Source organism: Penicillium canariense, assembly GCF_028826845.1.
Source record: "Penicillium canariense strain IBT 26290 chromosome Unknown utg000006l_segment0_segment0, whole genome shotgun sequence".
Taxonomy (NCBI): domain Eukaryota; kingdom Fungi; phylum Ascomycota; class Eurotiomycetes; order Eurotiales; family Aspergillaceae; genus Penicillium; species Penicillium canariense.
The window spans coordinates 2553351-2570553 of record NW_026622733.1 but is presented as its reverse complement, the minus strand read 5'-3'; the positions used below and the strand labels follow the sequence as shown (position 1 = coordinate 2570553).

Sequence of the window (17203 nt, the reverse complement as noted above, 5' to 3'; positions counted from 1 at the left end):
ATCCGCCCGCCGATATTCGGTCGAATGATATCTGCCTCGGCGGACATCGTCAACAGCCCTACCCAGCATAACATGGCCGAGACTTCCGAATCTGGGACCCCGAAATCTAGATCGGTCCGACGAACAACAATAATATGAATGATCATGATGTCGAACCGTCCTCGGCATCGAGCCGTGGACGTCGCCCAAAGTTTGACTTCTCGGTCACTCATTCGGATCTTCATCGGATGGGGAAAAGCCAAAAATTGAAATATACCCAAAGAAAAACGTATATTCGACTAAAAAAGGAAGCTAGTTCTGAATGAATGTGAGCTCTTATCAATTCCCCGCAATAAATATAAGCATAGGCTAGGCACAATTATCGGCCTGCCTAATTTAACCTAGTGATAAACATCTCGGTAGATTGTTACCATATCTATCAAGGCGTATTATTATTTAGTAAATAATAATAATCTTTGATCGTAGATATGACATGACCTCTTTGCTTAGTTGGTTCAACTGGCATCGGCATATTATCGATGGTATTAGAGCATTTTGGGGGTTTTCCTTTCTTTCTCTGTTCTCATGCGTAATCGGTTGGGATGCGATTTCATGGCACGTAACTAGTGGAAATGGTTCGACGGAAACAAGAAAGATTGTCCCTATCTCCGCCGATTCATGCGCTATTTCTGAAGTAGAAGGTCGTAAATTTAATCGACAGCTATATGAATCAGGGTCCGCCTCAAGATGGCGGATGCTCAACAGCAACGAGGATATTTCTCATACAAAATGGCGATACACAACCTAGGCGTTGCCGGGTTGGCCCTCTGGGGCTTTATTGCTTTCTCTGCTGGTGAGGGGATTGTACGAAGATAATGGTATAGCGTAACTAAATTTGTTTCTAGCCAAGCCATGCAGTTACCCCGATTTGATCAAGGCAACGGCATATGAGCTTGAAGCTGGATTGGATTCGGGTTGCTTCACGAGTGTGGATCTTGTCAATGTGAGCAGACCTCGTTCAGGCTCCACTGAACGGAAAATGAATTCGTAACAGGCATACATCGAACGGATCGCGGAAGTCAATTCGACATTGCACTCAGTCATTCAACTGAATCCGGATGCTTTGGAGATTGCCAAAGAACTTGATGATGGGAGAAAGAAGGGCAAGAAGAGCGGGTCAGTATCAACTCTTCCGATTTCATGCAAAGGTTCGGCCATTTTCTGACGGGATGAAAAACAGACCTCTCTATGGCCTCCCCATCATGATCAAGGAAAACACCGGCACCTACGATAAGATGCAAACGACCGGTATGTTGCATCTTTTACCGGAAACTTCGTTGCTGATCAATGACAGCCGGCTCGTACGCCCTGCTCGACGCCAAACCCAGCGCCGACTCGACCATGGCCGCCAAACTGCGCGAGGCGGGAATGATCATCATGGGCAAGACCGGGCTCTCGCAGTGGGCCAACTACCGGTCCGGTAACTCGTCCAACGGATGGAGTGCGTATGGAGGACAGGTCACCGCCGCCTTCGTTCCGAACCAGGACCCCAGCGGATCGTCGAGTGGCAGTGGTGTGTCTTCGGATATGGGTCTTGCATTTGCATGCCTTGGAACTGAGGTGAGAAGAGACCGAGAGTGTGGAATTTTTGACTTACGTATTCTCTTTAGACCAGTGGCAGTATCACCAGTCCCAGTGAAAAGAATGCTCTGGTAGGCATCAAGCCCACCGTGGGACTGACCTCGCGGTATCTCGTTATCCCGATCAGCGAACATCAAGACACCATTGGTCCTATGGCGAGAACCGTCAAAGATGCAGCTCTGGTGCTCAGCGCCATCGCCGGCAAGGATACTCACGACAACTACACCCTCGCTAGTCCTTTTGAGAAGGTTCCCGATTATGTCAAGTCCTGCAAGACGAATGGCCTGAAGGGCAAACGCATCGGAATCCCAAGCAACGTCCTTGCCTTGCGATACTCCGCCGCCCAAGCACCGTACTTCGGCGCCTTTGACGCCGCCGTGAAGGTCCTAGAGGATAACGGGGCCACCATCGTCTACAACGCCAATTTCACGGCCTACAAGGACTACCTGCACAACAGCACCGGCTCCGTCCTGGAGGCGGACTTCATCAGCAACCTCGCCACCTACCTATCCGAGCTGGAAACCAATCCGCAAAACGTACACACTGTCGCCGACGTCCGTAACTTCACACAGCATTACCCTGCCGAAGCCTATCCCAGCCGAAACACCGCAGTCTGGGACGCTGCGCTCAAGGCCGGCATCAACAACACCTCTCCTGAATTCTGGCCGTTGTACCAGCGAAATCTCTACTACGGGGGCGAGGGCGGGGTCTTCGGTGCCATCGAGAGACTTGACCTCGACGCCGTCGTCCTCCCCACCAACATCGGGTACCCGATCTCTGCACTCGTGGGCGGGCCGGTCATCACCGTGCCGATGGGCGCGTATCCCGCGGGAACGCCGGTGCAGGACTCCGCTCCATGGAATCTAACATCGGTCGCTCCCGGCGTGCCCATGGGCTTGGGTTTCATGGGACTCAAATGGAGCGAGCAGACGCTCATCGAGATGGCATATGCCTATGAGCAGAAGTCGTTAGTTAGGAACGGTCTGACGCACTATATTGAACCAACGACGCAGCTGGTAGATGTCGTGGGTAAGGCTAGTTATTAGGCATGGAGTTTCTGTGAACCACTACGTGCTTTTTTCTCTTGAGCTATATAGGTATATCCCATTCCAGTAGATAGCATGTTTCCAGTGAGAGAGTTGATAATTGATGTTGATTTTGATTTTGATTTTGATATGGCTAGATGATAAAGGCTGATGTCGAAGCAAGGCTGAAACCGAACTTAATTCACTCCATCAAGATCTCCACGCTCCGAAGATAACTTCTGAGAATTCTCTGGCACATGGCTCAGCGGGGTGTGTCTGGACATGACTCCATACCGATCCAGCTTTGTCAACTCGATATCATCAGAGTCTATGGTAGTCCCGGGTAATGGAGAAGAGAAGCGTACCTGTGATGCTGATATGTACCGGTGTAAGGTTGATTTATGAGGGAGGAAAAACTGCTGAATGAGAGGATTGAAATGAGGGCTCAATGTTTACATCCGGTCTTTCCCTTTTTTCTCGATTGAACGCCGCCACTCCCAGCGCTGCAGCTGTACACAGCAACCACCATTGCTCGCAACAAGCTGCGCATCCTGCTCGCATTCTACTCAATCCCCAAAGATCAAAGGATCCACACCGCACTCCTTATAACGAGCAAGATCAAGCCCGGAGCGAAGAGAGGAACGATCTCAGCCAGAAAGTGGCACCTCAAGAACACCATCCAGGTCATCAACAATGTCCCCACGAGGGCCTGGCGCCGTAGGAGAGAAGTCATCACCGACATCGACAGTGATCCCCCCTGCTAGCGTGTGCAGTGATCGCTAAAGTCCACAACATCATCGAAGTAGAGAGACTCCTGAACTCTGCGCCCGTTTATCAACCTGAGGACTGGGACCAGGATATGGCGTGCGTGTTCGACTCCAACATCTGGGCAAAGGAAGCAATGAAGGAGTTGAGATGGGAGAAGAATGAAATTATCAAGCCGACACTTCTTACCAAGGCGGAGGATAGACTTCACAAGTACCTTGAGAGTCACTAAGCGCGGTGGAACCAGAGTGGCCGTGACCTACAGCAGGAGCCTCCGATTGTTCCTATCATTGACATGTTTACTGGGAAGGTCTTGCGGGAGTAAAAGTGATGGTCACGACGATGTATTGAGTTGAGCATAGTCCAAGTCCGTTTATGGAAATACAAAGGAGGCTGAGCCTTTGCCACGGGAAAACAAAGTCAACCTTGTTCTAGTTCGGTAATCGGTGGATCTCAGCATGCCACGCTGTACACTTTATTGGATAGAAGATCACGGCCCGGTCCCGGGTTCATGTTCTAATCGGGAACTTGTCGTATTCGGGCTATAGATGACATCAAATATGGCAATGTCCCAAGTTATTAGACAGATTTCCAGCTCGCATATGGGCGTATTGATGGTAAAGGTTGAATCCAGGAGGGGCATGGTCAATAGCAATTGCAGTTTACAAGGTCTTTAATGAAATGTGAAAATGGCTACGTTTAGTTCATCTTGTGTTGCAACTCTTCCCCGTTTAACCACCTCTCCAGATTCTCGGCCGTCTCTTGGTACCATCCATGGAGTAGGTCTTCCTCACCATAACCTATATATGGTGATAAAACTACGTCCGAGCGTCCATCTTGGCTCCAAGTAGTGCTTCTCCATGGACTATCCAATGGCAACGGCTCCGGATCGAAGACGTCTAACGCAGCGCCTTTTATTCGGCCCGCATTTAGGGCTTCCAGCAAGTCGGCTTCATCAATAAATGGCCCCCGTGATGTGTTGACAATAATCGCTTTTTTCTTCATAACGTCCAATTCCGCTTTGGCGCCAATCCCGCGTGTACGCTCAGAAAGAACGCTGTGCACGCTAACCACGTCTACGGTCGCAAAGAAAGCCGACTTGGAAGGAGAAACAACGAAGCTGCCAACGGGCAAGTCGTGAGCCAGAGCTTGTTCGTCCGCTTTTTCTTGTGTTAGTAGTATCTAGGTAGTAGATAGTATTAAATTCTAATAGCTATTAAAATTTCTAATAGCTATTAGAAATTAATACTAAGGATATTAGCTAGCTAATATATATTTCTAACTATAAAACTAATAAAACTCCTTAAAAACTCCTTACACCCCCCCCCCCCCCCCCCTTAATCTCTCTACTAGAGTAATAAAATACTAAAATTTTAGTTAGTTCTTATACTTTAATATATAAGATTCTAATATATAGGCTTATTTTACTTATTTTATTAATAATTAGGCTTGATTTATTATAAATATTAGTATATATACTAAAATAGTATTTAATAATAGTAATAAATATAGCAAAATTATTAGTTTATATAGCTGAAAAAGGAAGTTCTTAGTAGAATTATAAATATATAGAGGACCGTACGGGGGACCGTAAAGGACTATAGGGGACCGTAGTGCGGTCCTGACTACTTCGAAAAAAGACCAAGGACCGGAGGGCCTAGTCCCGGTCCTAAGATTTAGGACCGGACCTGGTCTTTGCCGAGGTCTACACGCGACGCAAGGCAGAGAAGGGTATCCACACAGCCTTTCCATCGGTATCCAATTATCCAAACTAAAAAAGCAAAGCATCCCGAGTCTATCCAATGCAAAGGTATCAAGTATCAGGTATCATAGTATGATCAAACAAAGAACGCGGGCATAACGACGGTCAATCCACCCTCACGGCCACATCATCTCAATCAACACACTCAGCTCAGCGTTTTATTGGTACTCTCCTCTCACAGAAGAAAGCAGCTTACGCCCACTTGCCCAGCAGAGCCATAATGCCCGCACCAAGCAGCATGGACAGAACCATAAAAGCAAGCCTCTTATCATCCCGCGTGCGGTGCGGGTCAAACAGGAAGTCGCGCGCCAGCAGCTCCACCAGACCCGTATAGATCAGAATCCCAGCCGAAATCGAGTCCAGCACGCCAGACACCACATTAGCCGTGAACGAGCCCGAGTTATACGTTGTCCGGAGGCCAAGACCAATCGCAATCGAGATGGGTGTCGTCAGTCCATACGCTGAGCACAGCGCCCAAGGCAGCCAGCTGCCCTTCTTGAAGGGAATGGAGCTCATGCGCGCGCCGATACCGAGACCCTCGAACGACTGGTGGAACACGATGACCGGGTACAGAGTGGTGAACTCGTCGCCGACGACACCGAGGTTCAGCCCGATGATGACGGAGTGGAAGATCACGCCGAACTCCAGAATCAGGAAGGCCGCGATTTGCTGCCGGAACGAGCGCTCCATCTCGCCGTCGTCCAGGGACTGGGCCTCAATCTCCTTTGCCTGTTTATCCTTGGAGTCGAGCGTGGGGTGCGAGTGCGAGTTCGAGTTCGACCGGCGCACGCTGAGCGGGCTGACTTCCACGCCGGACGCCATGATGGACTCGGGGTCGTCGCGGCATAGACCGTACTTCTTTTCGACATAGCGCTCCGCGCCGAAGTCCAGCAGGAATACCAGCATCAGCGAGATGAGCACAATGGCCGGGCACCATGAGTAATCGGCCCAGTGGCCGGTCATGCCGACGCAGGTGGCCGGGCCGATTTCGCCGTAGGCGGGATCCAGCAGGTGGATGAAGGCCGTGGCGATGATGACACCTGCACCGAAGTATTTGGCGAACAAATACACGTACAGCGGGATGCGCAGGCGGGGCACGCGCTTGGCAATCACGGGGAAGAAGGTTGTGATCGAGGAGACGATGAGGATGACGAAGATGGCAGAGATGCGTGCGCCGAGGCGGCCATTGTACTCGTTGCCTGCGCTGTTGAGGTAGCAGACGACCTCGGTGGGGTCGACGGTGTCGAGGTCGACATTGTGGGGGTCGAAGTCGGACATTATGGTGTGTGTGGCTGTCTTTGCCCTGGTGGTTGATTGATCTGCGCCGGTGGAGGTTGGTCAAGCCCTAATTTGATATTTGACAGCGGGTGGACGGCCAGGAACAGGCGAAAGCCAAGACAAAAAGAGACCAGGGGGATTGAGCACGGGCTTGGGAACTGCGATGGAATGGATTTCCGGGTTCATTTTATATATGTGCTGGATGAGCGGGATACGTTCGGGTCTCCGTCGCTGTGAGGACCTTGGGAGGTTGGCTTCTAACCGACCGAGTTTTGGCTCCCCCCATCGCATGGTGTGCTCACATTGGCTCTCGGAGGCTCCCTGAGTACGACCAGGTCTAGTTAGTTACAACATTTCTTTTTCTGGCAGTTGTTGCTGATATCTCGATTGTTCCTAGCAATTTGAACCATCCTAACCCGCCGTCCCGCAGGCAAACGAGGGCCACCACAACCTCGACATCAGTGGCGGGCATGGGGACGCGCTCAGAAAACACACGCCAGCCACCAAGACCGTGTCATAAAGCTTGTACCCGCTTGGGCATGGCTCCAAGCTTTGCTCGGAGGGTTGAAAGTGGACCGGCTGCGGCGGCAGGTGATTGGAATCCGCCATGATGACTTGACCCCAAGGTCCTCACGCTAAGATCACACGTGGAGAAGGCTCTGCAACAGCGAATTTTTATCCGGGGGGCGTTACTGCATTGAGCAGGTCGTATTGAAGGAGGACCTTGGTAAAATCAGACACTAAACACTCGACGAGATAGAATCTACTCACATAGGGCATCAAGGTGGTTGGTCTGTCTAGTTCCCAGTCTGCCTAGGAGGAGCACAGCTGTCGGCCAGGTCAACCAGCACCGCCGCCACCTTACTGGCCAAATCCGCTATTGCAATGCTCGAGCCTATCGAAGACAGCCGTCGCCTTCATCCCATTAGCCACAATCGTCTCCATAGGCCGTCCATCCCCACCCATGCCAAAAACGCGACCAATCATCGGAGAAAGGCAAGAGGTTGGGATGCGCGAATTGCGGCAGTCGACTGACCCAATGGAGAGCCGTGTAAACGAGAGGACAAGGTCATCGGAAAAAGAGTAATAAGTCATGATATCGTTAGGTAGAATATAGTCATAGTCATAGTCACAGATCAGAGGTCACAGCCATAGTAATAGTCATATCGCGATCATCGCTCATAATAATTGCAGGTAGTCGTATCGTAGCTTCATAACATTCGTCCAGGGCGTCGCCGCCATTTCCACATGGGGGTGTAGTAAGTAAGTAGACGCAGAAACAAACAGAAGGAAGGACATAGGAGACAAGTCATCCTGCCGTGAGGCCCGGCATCAACCTTGGGAGCCAAGTCTGTGCCGCACCAGGCTAAGCCTGGAAGCGAACCTTGGCTCGCACTAAGACAAGACCAGGGGTAAGGTCAGGAACAAGGTGAAACAGAGAAGGGAATAAAAAATAGAAAAAGAAAAAGAAAAAGAACCAGAGAAAACACGAGCATCCACCCCAGCTGCCAGGTGTTGACCAGAAAAGAAAAGCCCGTATCAGAAAGCAAATAGACAACACAAGGCCCCCCCGTATGTCAAAGAAAAAGAAAACAGCGAATCTTCGTAATTTCGTGAACCATGTCCATCTCAAATTGCCCCAATGCCATCCACAGCCAAGTCTGTACAAGTTCCAAGTCATGTCCAAGTTCACATTCGCGATTCGTCTCTCATGCCAACCCAACCGCCAACCGATTTCCGTATGATATGATTGCATAAGAAAAATAAAAAAAGGAAAACAAAACAACCACAACCGCTGCCGGCAACGCTAAAAGACGGCCCGAATAACGCTGGAAAACAGAGCCAAAATAGACATAAACATGAAGGGCACCCAAAAAGGGGAAAGGGGTAAGAAAGACACACGCTAGTCGCTAAACACCAAGCTTGTGCGGTAAAAATCGAGAACACAAGAGTCCAAATGAAGGCGAAGGGGGAAAAGAACCATGAGACGCGCTTTTGTCGGGCACGCCCAGCGCAGGTGAGAACCATCACGGGTTCCTGTCGTAAGAGAAACCAGGAGTCAAGGGTCGAGTGTCGAGGTACGAGTGAAGAATGAAGGGGCGAGAGGCAGAGTCAGGCTTCACGCAATCTCTCCGCCTCAAGCCTGAAATCCCATCATCTCCTCCTTGACCGGGCTCCCCCCATACTCCTGCACCATGCGCCTAAAATCACGAATAACCTTCTCTGGAACCCGCTCCCACATCAAGCTACGCGAGTACACATCCTCGCCGCCCTGCACCCGGTGCTGCACAGCATTACTGCGCATCGCCGCCAGCGCAGCCTGCAATCCAGATGGGGGAGCCTTGAAGGGCACGCCGTCGTCCTCGAACGTCGTCAGCGTGTTGTACGTGTCGGCGTTCAGCGCGAAAACCTGCGCGCGCTCCTGCTCCTCGCTGGGTAGGACGAGCGTGTCATGCAGCTGGTCCAGCGTCGAAGGCTGCTGCTGTGAGTTGGCCAGCTGGGCCATGCCCATGGCGATGGTAGGCTGACCGATGGGGGCGGATGCGGATGCAGATGCCGAGACGGCGTGGGAGGGGTGTGCAAGGTCGGGTGGAGAGGAGGCGAGGACTGCTTTCAGCACGTTGGCGGATTCGGCGCGGTACTCTTCTGAGAGTTGGGGGAGCGACTGGTTCGGGAGGCCGGAGTTGGAGGCGATGAAAGCGCCGAAGAGCAGGCACATGTAGAACGCATTCCAGCTGAAGGGGTAGTCCGCGGTGGGCTGCTTCTCGGCAGCACGCTCGGCGACCTGGAGAGGCTGGGCCTGCGGGTGCGAATGAGCATGAGCATGAGCGTGAGCATGAGAATGAGCGGCAGGAACAGCGTCCTGCATGTTCAGCCCATTCACCATGCCGAACTCGTCCCACGGATTGGCGTCCATAGATAGGTTCTCGAAGCCGGTGAAGTCGGTCGTATGGGGGTGGGCGTGGTCGGCCATGGTGGGCTTGCCGCCGCGCTCGAGCTTCTCGACTGTCTCGAGCAGGATATTGTTCTTCTTGCGCAACTCGGCAGTCTCCAGCGTGTGCACGCGGATCATCTCGTTTTTCTCCATGTGCACGCTCTCCAGGTAGTTGGTGATCTGCTGCTGCTGCGCGATCCACTCGCTCTTCTCCCGCATCAGCTCGGCTTCGCTCTCCCGCAGGTTGGACACCATCTCCTCCAGCCGGCTGATGGTGTGGGTATAGTGCTTTTTCTCCTCTTCGAGTTTCTCCGTGTGGAGTTTTTTGCGTTGGCGCGAGTCCAGGCTATATCACGATCACGAATGGTTAGTATGGACGAGCTCTTTCTGGATGATCGCCTGGCGGTCGGATCGATCCTTCCGAGGGTAGGGAATCGATATGCACTTACGCAGCCTGTCGATTTCGCAACAGCCGCTTCTGCTGCTTCAGCTCCTTCACCTCCTCCTCATTGGTGGACTGGCTAATCAACTGGTCAATATTACTCAACGTGCGCTCCGCGGGGATCTCAAAGCGCGCGTTCTTCTTGCGGATGCCATCCCTCCGGACGGTCAGCGGCGACCCGTTCCGGTATGAGCTCTTCGTCGCCGCCTCGGCCAGGTCCATTGGTGCCGGCATCCAACCCTGACTCGACTGCGGGGACATGGCGACCCCGCCCGCACCCGGCGGCGCGGCAAAGTTCATTGCGCCGCGGTACGACACAGCGCCCATGGGGATGGCGCCGACGGGACCCACCGCACCGCCGGAGAAGGGCGCCGACGCACCTTGCTCTGCTTCGGCAGGGTACTGGCCGTATGCGGTGGGAGTGCATGAGCCGGAGGCCGTGCGGGAGAGAGACCAGGAAGCCTGCGGCGGCGCATAGGACTGGGGCCCGTCGACGGCCATGAACTGGGTGCCGGAGGAGTCGAGGACCGCCTGAGTTAGATGGGATGGCGGACGCGACTGCGGCTGGTCGGGGCTGGCATGAGAATAGTTGGACCAGACGGAGTTGCGATGTGAGAATGCGGCGGCAGTGCTGTCTTGGTCGTAGGAGGGGCGGCGGGGGTCGGAGAGCCCCGGGGAGATGGGGTCGAGGATTTTGTCGTCTAGTACGCTCATCTCGTCCTCTTCAGAAGGGGGCACGTCTAGTGTTGAAGGGGATTGTTGGTAGAAGTCGAACTGGGCGTATCGTGCCATCGCGAAGAGGCGGTGTGTGTGTGTGTGTGTGTGTGTGTGTGTGTGTGTGGGTGGTAAAGGTGGAGGTGGTGGTGGTGGAGGGAGAGAGAGGTGGGGCGGGAGGAGAGATGGAAGGAAAAAAAGGATGACAAGATGTGAGGAAGAAAAGGATAAGGAGGAAGAAAAACAAGAGCGGCAGATGAGTATGAAGAGGAGGATCGAAGGGCGTAAAGGGTCAGAAAACGATCACGGTCGGCCGACCGAGAGGGGAGGATGGAAGTATACTCGGGATGGAGTGGACGTAGGTACCGAGTATTGCAGTATGGCAGTATGGCAGTATGGCAGTATGGCAGTCGGGGCAAGGCAGGCTAATTGTAGCAGGCGCATGCTCATGCTGAATGCCGCCGACTCTACGGTCGAGGGTACCAGCGAGGACATCCGCGCGTTCGACTCTACTATGACTCCGTCCTCGCTGAACTGGTTACTGCTGGTGCCCGGCGAAGTATCTGCTACATCCTGCGGTCTGCGCGGGAATGGAGGGTGGCCCCCAGCCAGACGAGACCCCCCCCGTTGCCCGCGATTGGCTGCTCTGCCCCTCTTGGGCAGACCTGCATCCGGTCGTGATGGTTCCTTTTTGTTTTCTTTTTTGGTCTTCTTAGGAGGAAGCCCGAGACTGTGAGGATCGAGGATCTCGGGAGCCCAACGTGATGGACGATCTCATAGGGGGACCGCGATGCAGCCGCAACAGCCTCAACCGCCTGGACAGGCACTGGTGATGCCGATGCTGGCGATGCTGGTTGGATGGGGACTGGCTGGAGTGGCTGGACTGGCTGGACTATACGGTCGTTCAGGCTGTTCCGGCTGATTACCTGATGACGGCTCGATACACGATAGCCTATCGATCGCGGCGCGGGCGGCCCGCTGAGACACTCGGATACTCCTCCTGTCTGTGCTTGTTGGGCCTGTCATCGGACGATCATGCTCTTCCTGATGGGACGTCGGCATCCCCCCTATGCCAGCCAAAAGGCCAAAGTCTGGATAGGATGGATCCAAACGGGTCCGGCCCGCGGGTGATCCACCCCTCCTTCCACGGTTCCGTCCTGCAGTCAGAATCTCCCCGCGGTGCCAGAGACTGCCAGAACAGATGCACGGCCTGCAAGTCTGCACTGATCACTCGTCCCCTCCGGATGACGCCCCCTTCAGCTCCATCCCCAGGAGGGCCAGGACCAGAACCAGAACCAGAACCAGAACCAAAACCAGAACCAACCCAGCCCCAATGTCCCCTCCAAGGCCCCCTGGTGACAAGCACCGGCCTCACTCTCGGACGATTCGTCTCCCAAACCCCAAGATTGATGATGCTCGCCCGATACGAGTCCCCTAGTTCTCCATTTCTAAACCGCCTCGCCTTTGCCTACCCAGGGACCCGAAAACTAACTAGTTATCCCCCAATCTCGATTCCACATCAGATCCCGATACCTAAAACAACCCAAACCAGCCACTCCGGCCAATCTCCTTCTAATCTAACTCCTTCTTCTTCTTCTTCTTCTTCTTCTCCCTTTCCCAGCCCTTGCCCCAACGGCACCATGCTCCCCGTTGCTGTTCCTGTCCTGTGCTCCTGATGTCTTACCCCTCCGCTCAGACGCGGCCCCCTCAATGCCCCCCCCCTGAATGCAGCGTCCGTTCGCGCTCTATACATAGACTATACATAGAATCCAAGCGTGAGCGGCGCATCGCAGGGCCCTGATAGGCTGGCACCGCTGGGCCGGCGTCACCGTCAGTGCGAAATACCCAGCCGCTTGCAGATGGCGGTGAAAGCGCCGTTGCGATCCAATTGAGATCCAGTCCGTTGTCGGGGTAGACCCTCCGGGTCTGCAAGGCTTCTAGCCGGTCTTGTCGTCTTCCAGTCGCGGGGCCATTTCCCTATCACTTGGGCGGTACTGACGACTCCAAGCAGCCTCCGATACTTTGGGCTGTGGGGTTAGTCAGCCGAGCCGGAGGCTGTCGCGTACACGAACAGGCCTGTCAATATCTGCTGATGCTGATGCTGGGCTGGGTTCGTCCCGGTATGCCTGGTCTTGGATTCATGATTCCTTGATTTCGGCCGCCCATCTATCATTCCTGTGCCATCCCATCCCATCCCATCCCATTCAATCCCATCCCGTCTTTTCATGGTATACCGTCCTTTCCCAACTATTATCTCGATAGACCAGAACTCAAGGTTGAAACCGTGTAGCACATGAACATATCCCGCTAGCTGTTCCAGAATGACTCACTCAGACCCACGATCTACAAGACCCCCCCCCCCCAAACGAAGCGCCTGCCGGTCCCACCAGCCCACCGATTCCGCATCCACTAAACAACCCACCGAACACACCACCGGACCCCGTCCTTCCACTCAATCCTCCCACTCGGTCCTCCCACTCAGTCCTCCACTAGCCCTGGGTTGTGCCTGTCTGGGCCAGCCTACCAGTCGTAAATCACCGGGAGCACCTTACGCAAACCGTGGAGGCCCAACGCTCAAAAGCGCCGCGCCCACAGCCTCACTTTAGCCCGTAGCCGGGGGCTCCCTGCCTAACCCATTTTATTCATGACCCTCGTGAGGTTTAGCTTGGGCACAAGAGGAGCCGGAGCCATGTTAGCCCCGATAGGATCAGACATGGTCAGAAAATGGGAGGGCCTGTGGTGGTTGGCTCACACTGATCCGGATGGGGGCCTATTCGAGGGTGTGTCCGCTTTGGGAAGCGCGTTTGATGAGGATGGGCGTGATGGGCGGAGTTGGGTTGGTGTTAGTTGTTTCGTTGTAGACCGCTACTACCATGGACGATCGGGAGTCTTGATTGATAATCTTGGGGTTCTGGATTGATGGGCGAGTGACTCATTCTGATCTTGATCTTGTTCGGGGAGGTGTGCTGGTATTCTGCCTCGGGGGTCTTCATGTGAGAACTGATCGGGGAGATATCCCAGGGGACGGCAGAGATTCTCTGAGTCCTCGTTTGCTCCTATTGTTGTCTCTCACGGCGAGCTGCTTTGCGGAGTTATGTTATTGTGGTATGTCAATACGCTCTCCGGTCCTTTCTACATTCGTTGTCTGTTATAATTACTTTCGGTCGACCTTGAAGCGTTTGTGTTTCACTATCTACTCGTCGACATCTTTCTATAGAGTCCCTTCGCCGTGAACATTTGAACATGCCGAATGAGGGCAGACATTTAGCCACGTACCTTTCCGGCGTATAGATGCCCTTGCAATCCGGAAATCAAATATCTAACCACCTACAACGGCTTGACGACGTGCATTCCACTCTGGAGAAAAATCAGTACTGGGGTTCCTGAATAGAACACGGCACCAAGAATCCCTTTCCAAGTCACTCTCACATTCAAGTTGCTGAACATTGAGGCTAGCTGAACCTTCCCATCCCAGTATACCTAATCACCCAGAAAACCAGGCAGACACAAAATGCATCGGAAACATGTCTACCCACTAGGCATTCACCGGACCCTCCTCGGTCATCTCCTCAAGGTTCCTCAACTGCATAAGCCTCCCGGCAACGCCGTGAATGGCTCGGTCAAATACCCCTCGTGCCATCCGCACTACCTCGTTGAGTCGCCATCTCCAAGCTCGGCCCAGGCTGCCTCTTGCATCGCTAGGCAGAAATAGGCGATGGCAGGTTCAAGGACTAAAGTGACCGAAACAGCCTGTGCGACCAAATGCCGAAGGAACCCCCCGAGTCGTCATTCAGTCACAGTCACAAGAGCCGGGACGGTCGACGGGGGCAAGTGTGTTTCCCGTTTCCCCCCATCATGTCCGTCATGCCCGCCACGGGTTCGTCAGTCAGCCGGACGGGGTTCCTGCACTTAAATCACATCACGCTGATCAGGCAGCGCGGTCCAAAACTCTCTGGTGCAGAGTATGGAACCACACGTAGGCAGATGATTCGTGTAGTCGTTCTAGCTTGAACATATAGGCGTGCTAAGGATGGTTGAGTTTACACTTGTCCGGCTAGCGGCTTGCTAAACCTTACTGATTCGCATTCAACCCGCGATCTTGTTCTGGTGATGGTTACTAGCAATTTGCTGGGTCGATATTGGATAGATAGACACCAATGAACTGGGAGAATATTTGGCATGGGCATTGAGGGATTAGATTGATGGCATTACCAGTTTCTGCGAATGCCGTCAAGCAGTTCCGACAGTTCTACCTTGTTTATGGGGTCGTTAAACCAACTACACGTTGAATTCTCTAGCCCACCGATCCACTATTTCTGTTTCAAGAGAAGCGATCTGTATTGTTACCTGTTCTTCATCATCGACTTCCTCCTCGCCACACATGAAAGCTCGAGGTACCTCTTCGCAATACTCTAGTTCGACATTGATGGGGAGTGTGGTGAGAGCGTTCCCTCAACTCTACGTGAAAGTTGTTGTTTGCTGGCAAATCATATATCTGTTGTCCTTGTTCTAATACGGATTCATGGATGGATGTGGTCATTATGTAACCTAAAATGCTTGATATTTTCTCTTTCGGTTCTTTCTTGCTCTTTCTCAAATGCGCAAATGCTGTCAACCTGGTCTCGGGGGTATCGCTGGCTCTCGATAGAACCACATGAGAGGGGGAGATGCATAAATGGACGAAAAAGCACGCTATTCAGGCAACTACAGATCGCCAGCAGATTCTAACTTATCGGTAGCCTTGCGCTCGTGCAGAGGCCAGTTCAGAGCTGGATAAAATCCTGCTGCTGCGACATCTCACCGCTGTCCATCCCTGCAATCAGCTCTTCAGGCACGTCATCAAACTCGTCCGAGTCAACATCGTCCGAGTCGATCGCGTCATAATCCTCTTCCTCGCTAGATTGGTCAGACTCATCCTCGTGCTCAGCCAAAGCTCCGGCCTTTGCCGCGGCAGCAGCAGCAGCCTTGCGGATCTGGCCAGCACGGTCGACATGGGGTAGCTTGCAGCGTTTCTTGTGACAGACACCGTTGTTGGCGTAATCCGGGCACTCGTGCACATGGCGCTCTTCACAACTAGCACCTTTCTCACAGTATCCTAGCGTCGCGAAGGCGCGGCAGACAGGAGCGCCAGGTGTCACCCGGATATGCGCGTAGCGGCAATCGGGATTGGAGCACCGGCCTCTAAGGAAATGCATACAGAAGGGGGAGCGATGGGGTGAGGGCTCGTGGGAAAGGTCACAGCTCATACCGGCACTGCATTGGCCTGTCTGGAGGAAATCCTTGCAGATGGCAACTTTGGTGGGGTCGTGGATGAACGGACACGACGGTCCCTTGTAGCATGTACCTAAAAGGTGAGTTTGAGTCAGTATCCGCATGCCGGGGAGGGATGGCGGAGCAGGGCGTAGTCCGTCGGAACATAAAATACCGGTCGTGGTGAATCTTTTGCACAGCTCGTCGCGTTTCTTGACGACGCTCGGGTTTCTGTGGCAGCTGTCAGCATAGGATCGAGCGTTGACCAAGACGACAACGCACTTTTTCGACGCTACAGCTCCCAGGCGGTGGAGGTTGCCATTCTTGCTTCGTACAAATGTCACACCGGCCACGGTGACTCGCTTCGGTGTGGTGTTGGCCGTGTTTGGATCATCTAGGACAGGTAAGCCAATTCCGGTATGGGTAAACAACGCAAGACGTCTCGTACTTGAATTCCGAACCAACTTGCTGCCGCCATGTGTAATCTTGAAGGGAACATCATTCACGAGGATCTGGTGAGCAGCCGCCGGTTGCGCAGTCGTAGACACCGACGCGCCAACCCCAGCGGCCTGGGCGTACCGAAGCACTTTTGTCTGTTCACGCTCAGCGCGTCGGAGCGCCTTGACCTTGCGCGTTTCCTCCATAGCCCTGGCTCGGGCCTGTTTTTCTTTGTCGTAGACCGCAGAGTTGATCAGCTGCATATGACGATCGCGTTTTGCGACCCAGCCGCTCGAAGGTGTCGATTGGCGTGCCTCGCTGTCGTTGTCACTCAGAGGGCCAGGAGAGGAGGTATTACTGTTGGAAGCACCGGAAGTTCCATTGTTCAGGACCAGCGTGCGGTTCCGATGAGGCGCTACATGGCGACCTCTTCCGCTTCCTCGAGAGTAGGGCGCCCATCCTGGATGGGAATGTGTATGACGCGACACATATTGTGACTGATGCGAGGAAGGCTGGTGCGGCTGGGTAGATTGGCTTTTGTGTCTGTTGATTTGACCTAGCACACAGAAAGTATGAGCGAATGACTGAGATGAAAACAGGCGTCGCCAGCAGCTTACCTGCGAGTTGGCCAATTTTCGCCAATAGATCTTCGTTCTCTGTCATGATGGGCTATTGCAATTATGAAGGGTTAGTTGGGGGGATGAGAGGGAAGACTGAAGCTTTCCAGATTACGCGCTGACTGAAAAGCCTATGTGGGAGAAGTAGGGGAGCGGGTGATCCTCGAGAGGTTGAAACCGTGAATGACGAGTCACGCCACATACGAGGTGGTCGCTGGTGGCGCATCTGATCACGTGATACAATCAGCTCCAATGCTTGAGTGCCTAGCAGTCACGCCCTCGGCCGCTTCATGAAAGAAAGCCCCAGGGGAAAAGTAATCTAGAGTACACCATATGATAGAAAATTCCATCGGGCCA

The 17203-nt window shown here is 53.4% G+C and overlaps 4 protein-coding genes across 4 annotated transcripts; 1 reads left to right on the top strand and 3 right to left on the bottom strand.

Moving 5' to 3' along the window:
- Window positions 1–726: 726 nt before the first annotated feature.
- On the top strand, window positions 727–3642 carry N7482_008896 (uncharacterized protein; the record flags this gene model as incomplete). The annotated part of the gene is made up of 8 exons (XM_056691020.1): window positions 727–832; window positions 885–982; window positions 1034–1155; window positions 1220–1287; window positions 1334–1599; window positions 1650–2649; window positions 3147–3362; window positions 3419–3642. 8 exons carry the CDS (start codon window positions 727–729, stop codon window positions 3640–3642), a joined length of 2100 nt encoding a protein of 699 aa, XP_056540785.1.
- A 1722-nt stretch (window positions 3643–5364) lies between these two features.
- On the bottom strand, window positions 5365–6450 carry zrfA (high-affinity Zn(2+) transporter ZRT1; the record flags this gene model as incomplete). The annotated part of the gene is made up of 1 exon (XM_056691019.1): window positions 5365–6450. The coding sequence occupies one exon, from the start codon at window positions 6448–6450 to the stop codon at window positions 5365–5367; it is 1086 nt and encodes a 361-aa protein (XP_056540784.1).
- A 2137-nt stretch (window positions 6451–8587) lies between these two features.
- On the bottom strand, window positions 8588–10619 carry N7482_008894 (putative bZIP transcription factor; the record flags this gene model as incomplete). Its single annotated transcript, XM_056691018.1, has 2 exons — window positions 8588–9731; window positions 9835–10619. 2 exons carry the CDS (start codon window positions 10617–10619, stop codon window positions 8588–8590), a joined length of 1929 nt encoding a protein of 642 aa, XP_056540783.1.
- A 4685-nt stretch (window positions 10620–15304) lies between these two features.
- N7482_008893 (CCCH zinc finger protein) lies at window positions 15305–16892 on the bottom strand (the record flags this gene model as incomplete). Its single annotated transcript, XM_056691017.1, has 2 exons — window positions 15305–16785; window positions 16847–16892. The coding sequence occupies 2 exons, from the start codon at window positions 16890–16892 to the stop codon at window positions 15305–15307; spliced, it is 1527 nt and encodes a 508-aa protein (XP_056540782.1).
- Window positions 16893–17203: the final 311 nt, after the last annotated feature.